General features: G+C 34.1%; 1 protein-coding gene across 4 annotated transcripts in view; it reads left to right on the forward strand.

Annotated features, from left to right (window-relative positions):
* USP9X (ubiquitin specific peptidase 9 X-linked) overlaps positions 1–9,623 on the forward strand; it is a 269,058-nt gene extending 259,435 nt beyond the window's left edge. For all 4 annotated transcript variants that reach the window (XM_069065713.1, XM_069065714.1, XM_069065710.1 and 1 more), the window contains 4 exons: positions 2,517–2,673; positions 3,951–4,163; positions 5,105–5,200; positions 7,993–9,623. In XM_069065713.1, coding sequence (XP_068921814.1) covers positions 2,517–2,673; positions 3,951–4,163; positions 5,105–5,200; positions 7,993–8,127 — 601 coding nt within the window. In that variant the 3' untranslated portion in view covers positions 8,128–9,623. The remainder of the gene's footprint in view (positions 1–2,516; positions 2,674–3,950; positions 4,164–5,104; positions 5,201–7,992) is intronic.
* Positions 9,624–12,690: the final 3,067 nt, after the last annotated feature.

Here is a 12,690-nt window from a genome sequence, read left to right on the forward strand (position 1 = left end):
TTCCCACATTACTTGGATGTTTCTGCCCATGTTAGTCATTAGCATTACAGTAGTCTTCTATTTATATTAGGCCATCCAATCTAAGTATTAGCCATTTTAAAAATTATTATGATAATGATAGTAAGTGCCTTATGATTGTATACATAATTTGGGGCTAAATTGTGCCGAATTTTTTTTATTAAAAATCACAAAATATCAACAAAGTATCCATTGTAAGCTATTTATTGAATGTTTTATATTCTTATGAGCTGTTTGCTAGTTGAAATATTTTTCTTACTATGTACTAGATCTTAGCCACATATGTATTTGTAATAATAAGATTTTGAAATAGTTGACTGAGATGATAATATGGTGAAAGAATTTGATATCACTCCTGGATTATCTGCCTTCTTTGACAAAAAGTCATTTTTTAATGACTAAAACAAGAAGGTATATGGTACACCTAGCAATGACAGTTGACAAGTTTATGCTTTCTTAAATTCAAGACTTTTATGCTTATCAGCCCTGTAACCCAAAAAAAGTCATTTTATAAATTTGATAGAATATGATGATATAATAAAGTATATTGTTACTCTTTAAGAGATTAAGAATTCTAGGGGTGGCTAGGTGGCACAGTGAATAGAGCACTGGCCCTGGAGTCAGGAGGACCTGAGTTCAAATCCAGCCCCAGACACTTAACACTTACTAGCCAAGGGACCTTGGGCAAGTCTCTTAACCCCAATTGCGCTGCCTTCCCCCCTCCAAAAAAACAAAAAAAAAAGAGAGAAAGAGAGAGATTAAGAATTCTAAACAGTAGAATACATTCCTTTGTTTTAGTGGTTAAGAACTGAAAAGGTAAAATCATTAGTCATTGACAGATAGACCAAGTCCATGGTTTTGTATAATAATGTGCATTCCTTGCACTTTTGTTCATTATGCTGATGGATGAGTACACATAAACACAATCATCTTCTAATTTTAGAACTGAATAGCACCTATTTGGTTTATTGAGATGGATTTATTTGGCACCCTGCTATTGAACACCTGAGTATAAAACATTAACACTGTGCTTTTGGAATGGGAAATGCTAAAGAAATAACCCCTAAAGTCCAGTTTAGGTGATACACATGCATTTGTACTGTAAGTACATGTGAATGAGTAGTGCATGTGAAAAAGTGCTTAGCAAGTATAATGTCAGTGTAGTATGGGGATGTTATGAGTAAATTATGCATTTCAGAAAAAAAAAAGCAGACTTGCTCTTTTCTTTGAAATAGAGAGGAGTTAGGAAGACTAAGAGCACTGGTATATGAAAAAGACAAGATGTTCTAATGTAGATGCATTAACAGATGAGTTTAGATTTTCCAAGGGGGCCAACAAGTTCTTGAATACCAGGGAATGGTTTGGTGAAAATGTTATTTGAGCACAAATGGCAAAAGTAAAGTTGGATAAATTGAGTTGTGCAGGTCTAAGTTGATGAGAAAATGGAAAAACAGTGTAGTTACAAGGTAGAGGAGACGTGATTAAGCCAGTTTTAGTTACTAATTTATTATCTATGCATGCTAGTTTGGGTCTGTGATTATATCAATGTTGGTACTATCTATAGCAATCACACGTCCATACCTTCTCATCTATTTTGTTTCGGATCTTTTCTATGTCATCACATAAATTCTTCCTGCACTGTTTACATCAAGTGCTGGAGGACTTCTTACATTCCATGGGTACCAATGGCTACAACAGTGTAAATGGAAGAAACTAAAAAGTAGGAAACTTAAGACTGTAGAATTATAATGTCTAAGCGTAGTCAAAAAAAGATGAGGATGTACTTCCCTTCCTTCTTTGCCAAGGTAGGAAAGGAGAGGGAACATTAACGTATAGTCAGCTTCAGTAGTTGGTTAATTTTGATGAAAATTTTGCTGTTTTTCCTTTAGTTAGCCAGGATTTGTTAAGCAACCACTGTATCACATGCTATACTAAGCATTGGAGATACAAAGAAATTTAAATTTTTAAAAAACAGTTCCTGTCCTCAAGAAGTCTAACTGGGGAGATAGCATGCAAACAACTATTTACAGACAAGACTGGGAGTGAGAGACAGAATGTGATGTGTAAGGAACATCAAGGAAACTTATTTTGTTCATCTGTGTAAGAGACAAATCATTGAGTAGGCAAGGAGGAGGGGATACATTAAAAAATGAAAGTTAAATAACAAAAGATACCAAATGAGTGACTTAAAAAATCATTTCATGGTTAAGTGCATCTCTTAATCTGCAGGTTCCCCACCCCTTTATTTTTTGTTTGTTTGTTTGTTGTCCCTTAACTCTACTTATATGACCAACCCACCTCCTTTTCTGATCATTTATTTCCTGAATATTTTATCCTGCTTTCTGCACACAAATCATTGTTGTAAGTATGCTCCAGTCCACCTACAAAATCATAGCAAAATAATTTGGATACATCTTGAAATTTTTTCATACATTTGACTAGCATGGTTTTTCTTTTTCGTCATTTTGAGAACTTGATTCGTGGTTCTTTCTTTTCAGAATTCATAATGCACTTAAAGGAATACCAGATGATCGGGATGGTCTGTTTGATACAATTCAGCGCTCTAAAAATCATTATCAGAAAAGAGCTTATCAGTGTATAAAATGTATGGTAGCTCTGTTTAGTAACTGCTCTGTAGCCTACCAAATCCTGCAGGTGAGAACTTTTTTGTAAATTTGTTGCCTGAGCGCCTGACTCCTAGATTCCCCTTCTTTTCCCCTGTCTGCAAGGTGTGTTTTTTCTGGTTTAATCAACTCAGTCACAATTGGAAAGATGCTAAGAAATCAGTCCTTAGGTAATTGGATTCGTGAAGGCTTAGCTTCCATTCTTGTTCACCATTAACTTTCAAGATGACCTTAAGCTTGTAAATAAAGATGAACTTGACTGCAGCACAATTTAAGATCTGTTCCTGGTAGAAATCGGTCATGATATGTGCCATTTGTAGAAAAATCACAGGGAGAATGAACCCTTTCTTGCCCTATTTAACTTATTTGGTATAAATGCCCTTTTGCGGATTGGCCTAGACAAAAAAAAGTTTAAAGAGAATGCCTTATATTAACCAGTGTCAGCATTTGAAATTAATAACCAAAACATGTGTTTCTCTTACACATTTTTGTTTTGGGTTCTTTGTTTGTTTTTTGTTGGGGGTTTTTCTTGGGGTTTTTTGTTTTTTTGCTTTTTGGAGGGGTAAGGTAGGGCATTTGGGGTTAAGTGACTTGCCCAAGGTCACACAGCTAGTTTTAAGTGTCTGGGGCCGTATTTGAATTCAGGTCCTCCTGACTCCAGGGCTGGTACTCTATTCACTGCACCACCTAGCTGTCCTATCTCTTACACATTTTAAAACAAATAAAGTTGATTCTTCCAAGAACCTTTACATTTAGAAAATCAAGGAAGTCATGGTTCTCGACCTACTCTCGTTGTCAGAGACAAAAATATGGAAAATATATCATTGGAAAGAAAATATGAAGACAACTTTGGCATTGTTGAAACAATGATTTTTATCCCTAGAAGACAGTCAAATAAAAATTAAAATAAGTAGAAAAATTATTACATATACTTTTAATAGACTTTAAAATAGTCAAAAAATGAAGTGTAACTGAAATTTTCTACATAAGTACTATGCACAGAACAGTACTGACTGCTCAAGGAGATAGAAAGTTTTTATAAAATGTCACTTGCCCTTATGAAGATTGCTGTCCTAGTACTGAGCTTACTTAATTGTTTATATACTAAATCTTTCCTACTAATGAAGCTTAAATTCTTTGAGTAGATTAAATTCCTAAAATCCTACAACACCACTATTTAGTTAGTTATGGGGAAAAGAAAATATTTTACAAAATCCTATAATCTCTTAAATATGTGATATATCATTTGAAAGATACTGGTTTCATAAAGAATTTTTTTTCACAATATGTGTCTGATTTATTTTAAAGAGTAATGGAGATCTGAAAAGAAAGTGGACCTGGGCAGTAGAGTGGCTTGGAGATGAACTTGAACGACGACCGTATACTGGTAATCCTCAGTATACATACAACAACTGGTCTCCTCCAGTACAAAGCAATGAAACATCAAATGGTTACTTTTTGGAGAGATCACATAGTGCCCGGATGACCCTTGCAAAAGCTTGTGAACTCTGTCCAGAGGAGGTAAAAAAGGTTAAAATTGCATTTTTAACAAATGGGGGAGGAGGGAGAGTGGAAATTGAGATAATTTTTTATCACACCAAGAAACAAATATGTGGGGAAATTTTCATTTTTAAAAGTACTTTGTATATGTATTCCTTGGACAAAAACTGTTAGAATTCCTAGAAAACAAAACAAAAATTAGTAAAGAGAAGCCATTAAGTCTACTTTAGACTTTAAATTCAGGTAGTTCTGCTATAACTCACCCTGTGTGTTCCCAAAAGGCACCACGCTATGCAGACTCTCTGAGAAACATCCAGAGCTTTGGGGGGAAATGGGGCTAGGACTACAAAACTGAAAAACTTTGTCAGTGGCGCATACTTTTTTTTTTAAGTATGGGAACCTAATGAAGAATAGCATAGTTTTAAAGCATTAAATGCTTTGGAAATGATTAAGAAATAGAAAATTACTACTACAAATAGTGGTCTCATACTTGGCCTTGAGCTGCTACTGAGCCTGCTCTGAGCAAGTTGGGCAGGCAACAGCTTCAAGACTCAGTGCCAGCAGGAGGCCATAGCAGGAGGGAGTAGGGGTGAGGAAGACCAGCCCTTCTCCTTTACTCACAGTTCTTACTCCCCAGAAGATGTATAATAAATATGGCACTTCAGTAACAAAAAACCTGAAGTTTGCTTGTGGAAATGGGAGGCAAGAGGGTTTTAGCTTGTTAGTTATTGTAAAGTGGGACTTTTTTCTGAGTCTCTCACTGTTTCTTTTGAAAGAAACTTGAAATTTACATTATGCTGAAAATGTTACCTAGTATATCAATTGTGTTGGAACAAATTCTTCTAAAACACACATTATAGCAGAACTACCTGTAGCCAAAAATGAATATTAACTATGAAATTAAAAATTTTTTATTTGCTTGGAAAATAAAATTCTGTTTTCTTTTAAATGTGTCCACCTAGGAACCAGATGACCAAGATGCCCCAGATGAACATGAATCATCTCCACCAGAAGATGCCCCATTATATCCCCATTCACCTGGATCTCAGTATCAGCAGGTAAAATAAGAATTTGCTTCTGCTTTTTTCTCAAAAACCACTAAGTGTCCATATCCAGAATGACTAATTCTGTTGATACAAGGTGTGACTATAAAGTAATGAGACTGGTTTTCTTGTGTGATTTTTGAAAGCAGAGGAAAAATGAGCATGACAGGGATGTATTTCAGCTCACAGCCAGCAGTACTTTCCAGGTTGGCCAGTTAGTGTTGTGCTAGTGGCTGTGGATAGAAGTGTATGTTGTTTCATGTGAGCAAATAAACAAGTGACTGTTACTTGGAGCAAAAGTATCGCATTTTTTGTGAAGTGCAAATGAAATACTTTGCACTGCTAAAAGGAATAATACAGGGATGAAGTAATTGCCAAAAGCAAAGGGCATAGGTCTTCATGAATGATTTTAAATGTTCCTGATACATGAAGTGGTCATCCATCCATGATCAAAGTATTCAGTCATTTAGAAGACTATTCATTCAGATAGATTGTGAGAATTATAATGATTTAAACTTTAGAAAAAGAACTCATTCTGATAGGAAGCTTGGACATAAAAGAAAACTTTGGTGAAGATTTTGCGGTGAAGCTTGGTCGATGAGGAGAAACAACATAATAGACATTTTTTCTGACATTCCAAGGGAGAAGATGTGTGATTTCATTTGTATAGGGATCTCTCTGCTAAAGAAACTTTCTGTTAATTCAAATTGACACTCAAGCCTTCAGTGAAATTTGTAATATTGGTTGATGATTCACTGAGAGGTTAAGTAGCCATCTCCAGGTCACACAGGGAGTCTTTGTCAGAGGCAAGACTTGAACGTGGGGCTTTCTGGCTGCAAGACCAGTCTTTTGTCCACTGTGCTACAGTGCCTCTTGGACAACTTGATAGAAATGCATTAAGAAGATAAAATCAAGTGATAATATTCATGATCACAGAAATAATCAAAATCTACCTCAGAAAATATCATTTAGCGTGAGACCCAAGAGAGTGTACATATAAATTTTAAAATGAAAACAAATGGATCCTGTGTTGATAGGAGTTTTTGAATCTATACCTACAAATTCAGCCCAATTCCATATTCCGAAATTACCCTATCTTAGGGAAGGGGATCTAAGGAGCCCCAGTTCAGAAGACAAGAAGCATTGCTTCTTATTCTACTTCAACTCCAGGTTTGTCAAAGGAAATACCAATAAATTTCATCTGCTCCCTGAACTCATTAACTGCTGCCAACTTCCCCAAAGCTGATAAAAATTGCCTACCTTAAGAGGTCACCTAGTCTCATCCCTTCATTTTACAAATGAGGAAGTTAAGACTTAGATTAAGTGACCTTACTTCTGGTCATATATCTTCAGTAGTAAAGCAAACCTTGAATTCAGGTATCCTGATTCCTTCTGTAATGTGCTTTCTACCTTGCTATGGTGTCTCTTCCTTACTGCTACTTGAATAGAATTTTTAAGTAAGTTTGGATTTTGGCTTATCATACTTGTCTCCTGCCTTTTCTAGTCTTGTTTCCTTACTTTAAACTGATTTCCTTGTTACAGAGCTTTTAGACTCATCCCAGTCATACCTAGGCTTTACAGTCACCTTACTCTTCATTTATTATAGTCTGTTCATCACCTTTTAAAAGACAGATAACTAAAATTATTCTGTTTTGGATGAGCGAATCAACTCTTTTCCAGGTTATACTGATTAGTGGGCCAAAAGTGTTAGAGCACATCAGAGATTACTTTTATTATCTAACAGACTCTTATCCATTGCTTGTTATAATTGGTATTTTCTGAGTAATTAAGTGTATATACACATAACATACACACACACACACCAGTTGCTCACCATGTGTGCTTTAACTAAGTACAACAAAACCACATCCTCATAATATGTTTTTAAAGCCAGGGTCTGGCATTTCTTGATGGCCACTTGCATTGATTTCATACCTACAAGAAATGAAAATATATTATGAATTAAATCTCTTAAACCTAATTAGTTTTACTAGGATTTTAATTTGGCTATTCCTAAATTTAGTGGGTTTCAAAGAAACCAGGATTTTTCTTTTCCCTACTTCCAAATCATTTTATATAGCCTTCATCTGCTAACTTAATTAATTTCCTCTCCCACCCAACCCTGTTTTCCTTCATCTTGCGCTCTTTACTGATGTTCTCAGCAGAGCAGTTGGTAAGTGATATGAGACTCTTAAATGCTTTGGCCTTTCCTGTGAGGATAAAGTCACATTTTATCACAAGCTCACAGATTAATCCATTATGCATATGATGTTTATTTCCTCACAGCAAAAGACATTTTCACTGCTTAACACGCAATTCTTATTTTCCTGACATTACAGTAGTAAGTTTGGTCACTGAACAATATGACAACAAAAATGTTTCCCATCCAACAGTTCTGTGGGAGCATCTTTGAGGTGGTTATTCAATTTCATTATGAAATTATACCCTTCATAGAAAAATATATGGCGAAGTTGTATAAACTTGAATGATGCTAAGATGAAGATCATTAATGTAGATAGTTAATTTTTTTATAGTATTTATTCCAAACTTTGTTGCATTATACTTTCTCCTGCTGCTTTTATTTTGCATGAGATAGCACAAGAGAATTTAGGATTTGGATTCACTATGATTTTGTGATTTCATTCTTTTTTACTTTCAGCATAAATATGCCTAAAAAGTGTGGTAGGGCTTAGATGTAAAATGTTCTCATTGACACTCTTAAACAAAATGTTGCCTACAGTTTTAAAATGTTTTAAAATTAATTTTAATGTGTATAAAGTTCAATATGCATATCTATTTTTCTCTAGAATAACCATGTGCATGGACAGCCATATACAGGCCCAGCAGCACATCACATGAACAACCCTCAGAGAACTGGCCAACGAGCACAAGAAAATTATGAAGGCAATGAAGAAGTTTCCCCACCTCAGACAAAAGATTAGTGAAATGCACATAACTAACTGGTTCCATCAAGACTGTGCACCCAGGCCTTACAGTCCAACCTTTTTCTGTGTCTGGCTAATATTTAAAACTAGAAAAAAAAACTATTCCTAATCAACATGGAGTGGAGAGTCTATTCACTGTCTTATCTGCAGAAAATTGCTGTCAATATATAACCCGCCTGCAGTGGAAAGTGTATAGTGTTTTGTAATAAATGGCCTGATGCTAATGTGTAAATGGCAAAGGTGTATATAGTATATTAATGTTTGACTGTTAATTCTTAAGCAAGAAACATTTTTTTGTCTTGAAACTCACAGATCTACGAAAACAGAAAAAAATTAATTTCTTGATCTATCCGCTGCACTCTGCAACCAATGTTGCCTGCCTCATGTCAGTTGGATCAACTCCTTTACAGAAAAAAACAAAACAAACAAAAAACAAAAAAAGAGCCCATACATGTCAGCCACACCAATAGTTTCATGTTAATTCTTTGCCACTGGAGTCGATTTTACTATGAGCAACGTAATGGCTGGTAACCTTTTAATTATTTGGTTGATGTGGAAAATTGGTGATGTAACATTGTTTCTAGATCTCTTTTTCATTGCCTTTTTCATTCTGGTATTAGGTTAATCACTTTGAAGCTATAGTTATGCTGTAACATTTAGCATGGCTTCACACCAAGTTAGTGTAGCCAATGAGGAAAAAAATACCATAATGACAGCAGTTGTCCCAAAGAGACAGCTGTATTGCTCAGAGCTTTTCTTCTTACACCTAGAATATAAAAATATTAAAATGGGGGGGAGAAATGTGACAAACAGGTGGTTTTCAGTTGCACATAAGTTCCTCATATCTGATGTTTAACAGTTTATCTCTGGGTGGGATAAAGAACACTTAGGTTTCAGTAATAGGAATTTAAGAGATTTAAAACAAATATGCAAAAATTTGCTATGCCAGGATGCCTGGAGCATAATAGACTGTATTTGGTGTGCTTGTTTTGTTTCTTTGGTAGAGCTTAATAGATAAATCTTCTAACACTTTCCTTTTGCTGGATCCCAGTGAAGTGGAAGTCAAAATCACACAGTACTTGGGAGTACCACTGCACCAAGTGAACTTGCTGGTTTTCTGCTCATTCACAATTCTACTTGAAAACAAGAATTGTCTTAGCTCTTTTTTCCATTATAAAAGAAATCTTAAACATTAGAAGCGGGGTTTGATTATAAAAGAAACTACTGGTTAGTCAAATACAATTCTGAGGTATCGCGATTCCAGAATAAACTATTTGTTTAAAGATTCCAAGAAACTCATCAGTAAATACTGTATTTAACAGAGAATTGGTAACTTGAATGTGTGTAATTTTTTTTTTTTTTGGAACTTGTCTAAGAACCAAATACCCCTGCAAAACAGATACAGCCCACCCTATACTATTTAAATATTTTGCTGTTTTATTTTATAGAAATTATTTTGCTGAATTCACAAATAGAATTTGATTTAAGAAGAACTTTTTGTCCTGTGGTGTGTGTGTGTTTTGGGTTGTTTTTTTTTTTGTTGTTTGTTTGGTTTTGGTTTTTGAAGGACTGCACATTAAAATTGAATTCTGTGCATGGCATGCCAAAGCATGACACTGAATTCAGGAATTTCAGTCACAAAAAGATTTTGTGCACAGAAAAATTTGGCCTTTACTAAGGATAAAAAAAAATAATTAGGACTTTAACACTGTAAAAGTTTCCTAATGTGATCAATCTTGTACTTTTTGTATGTTTTTATATATACATATATATTTAATGAGCACAAGCTTGATGGTGTTTTTTACAGTTCAATTAATAGGAAAAAAAACTGTCAAACACACTATAGTTTGAACTGAACAAAGCAGAAATATTATTGCATTCTTTTTTGATTAAAAGGGAGGGTGTTCAGAAAAAATGGAGGGAGGGGTTATCTTCCAGTAATCTATATAATCATTCTATGCTTCTAGGTTTTCTGTAGTATTAGGAAATTTTAACAACAGATTATATTTTTACTTTTAAATTATAGTATTAAAGCCTGAACTTACAAGCTTGAAAGTTGTACACAGTGTTTGAGATTCAAATTGGTAGGTTTAATTCAAGTTAAAAACTTGCTCAATAATGAGCAAGAACACTTCAGCTTTATTTGGACCAGTTACTATTGTTAAACACACCATCTGATAGGTGATTTTTGTATTTCTTGCTTTTTAGGAAAAGTGTGTAATATGTTCAATTTAATTTTAAGTGTAGTGGCTGTGAAGACATGGAAAACCTGTGACATTTTAAGGCTGTGAATTTTTCTTCCTAGTGGGAGATCCTGACCTTGGTTGCTTTGAATTTTCAAGCCTCTTTGTTTCAGGTGAAGGCTTGTGAACTTTTTTTGTGTTCTTCCATTTTGAAGAATACTGATCTGTGTCATTACCAGTAATGAGGAAAACTGAATTAAGAGAGAATTGCTCTCTTTGGAACGTGCACAGTATTTTTTACATTTGATTTTTAAATAAGCGGTAGTGTATAACTGGAAAATCTAACATGCGTGTTATTGTCAAGAGAAATGTAGTGAATTCTGAGGGTTTTTTTTATGTAAATGGCACATTTTAAATCATAGGTCCTCAAAGTGCCTAAAGGTTATTTAATTTTCCTTCAGCTGATTTTTTTGAGATATATATATATATATAGATATGTGTCTATATACATATAGACACATATATATGCATATATATATTCTATTTAGAAGGTTTGTTGAGGAATCTAGTCTTCCAATTTAGAAAGATTAAAAAGCAATGTACTAAATGGCAAAAATATTTCTCTACCACAGTAACATTTGTCTGTTTACCATTTCCAGTTGAATGAAGCTGAGTTAAACTAAGACTTCACCCCCATTGGATCTATTTCAGTGTACAACTTCATAAGCTACATTGCTGCTGTTATTAAGATATTTGATAAACCAGATTTTCACACAGCCTCGTATAGACTAAAATAAGAGTATCATAGCAATTGAGCTTAACTGTGTTTCTTGGTTTTGTTTTTGCTTCCATTGATTTCTATCTCTATCACAATCGATTTTTCCAACTCAGTGTCTTTGGGCAGTTATGTATGCACAACAACTAGAATTATTAAAATGTTTTATATATTTTTTCTTGTTACAACTTTTTTAGTTAATTATAAAACTTAAGTTGTATTGTAAAATGCTTGATAGTAGTACCAGTCAATAGACTATAAATTGAGCTCTTTGACTTTTACAAACTTCATTACTTTGAGGCTTCATCATGGCACAAAAAATAACCCTAGGTTCCTGAATGCTATCTCTTTAAGAAGCAAGTCCTCCCAAGCTAAGAAAGGTCTGATGGTTCTAATAAATCGTTACTGTCTTGACCACCCAAGCTTAGTTCAGAGATTCCTTAACAGGTTGGCTACATGGCAACAAATTCAGCTACAGTAACTCACTGAGACCTTCCCAGCAAGTCAAGTATTGTGATGTGTCAGTTAGGGGAGTGCCCACACTTAACAAAATCACAGATTCTTTTAAGTATTTAAGTCATATTATATTTATAAATGAAAGAAATGGTGAAAAACTGTTTAGAAGATTACAATAGGGTTATTTTTTTCCCAGAGTTTTAAATTTATAGTCTTTATATTGTCCCATAAGTTCTCTTTTTGTCAGTTGGATTCTGTTTTAATTTGTCGTACTGATATGCATAGAGGAAACCCTTTGGATTGTAATTGCCCAGTTTCCTGCCCCAACCCTATACTACCAAGAAATTAAAACCAAAGACCTCTATTTTACTCTCTCAATGCTTTGGATTAGTTATGGTGTACTAAATGAAATTATTAGCACTTTGAAAATGAATGTTCAGATGCAGAAAGATTAGAGTATAAGCTAGAATATGAGCTATACAGATAATAAAAATTGAGGTATTTTGCTTTTTTTAATTCCCTAATTAAGTGAAAGTTTATTATTTTGCATTGATGTTATCAATTTGCTAAGGAAATACACACTTAAGGAGTCAAAATTATTTAAGAAATTGAAATTAATTTTAAAAGTGGTTTAAGAAAAAGTTCTTTTCAAGCCTTTACATGCTAACTTCTAAACTTTAATGGCTATTGCCCAAATTCTTTTAACAAGCTTTTAACTTTCATAATATAAATCATAATTATACCTCTTATAGTTAGCAAAACATGCATTTTTATAAAAAGGAAGTTGTTGATTGCACTTTGCAGTATAATAGATTTGTTGAGCAGTTTGTGATTAGCGTCCTTAAGTGTTTAAGGAAGTTTCTAACCTCTTACAAATATATCCCAGAATGAAATTTAGGCTCTGCAAATTTAGAAATTAAAAAACATTCTGGGTATAAAATTTCAGGGGAAAATAAGCCCCACAAGCCTGCATAGTAATGAAATAGGTATATGCGAAGACTTGTTTTATTGTCCTTAAAACGAGTTATATAGGAGTGAAAAGAATTTTGGCAAGGGGGTCAGACCCATGATTTCATCAGCATATGCCATGGTATAGACTTATATACAGAGAGAGTTATAGAACTCCCCACAAACGCAAACAACTTA

Source organism: Petaurus breviceps, unplaced genomic scaffold (genome assembly GCF_028583685.1).
Source record: "Petaurus breviceps papuanus isolate PSGF00001 unplaced genomic scaffold, PetGlider_PUasm1.0 90700, whole genome shotgun sequence".
NCBI classification, from domain to species: Eukaryota; Metazoa; Chordata; class Mammalia; order Diprotodontia; family Petauridae; genus Petaurus; species Petaurus breviceps.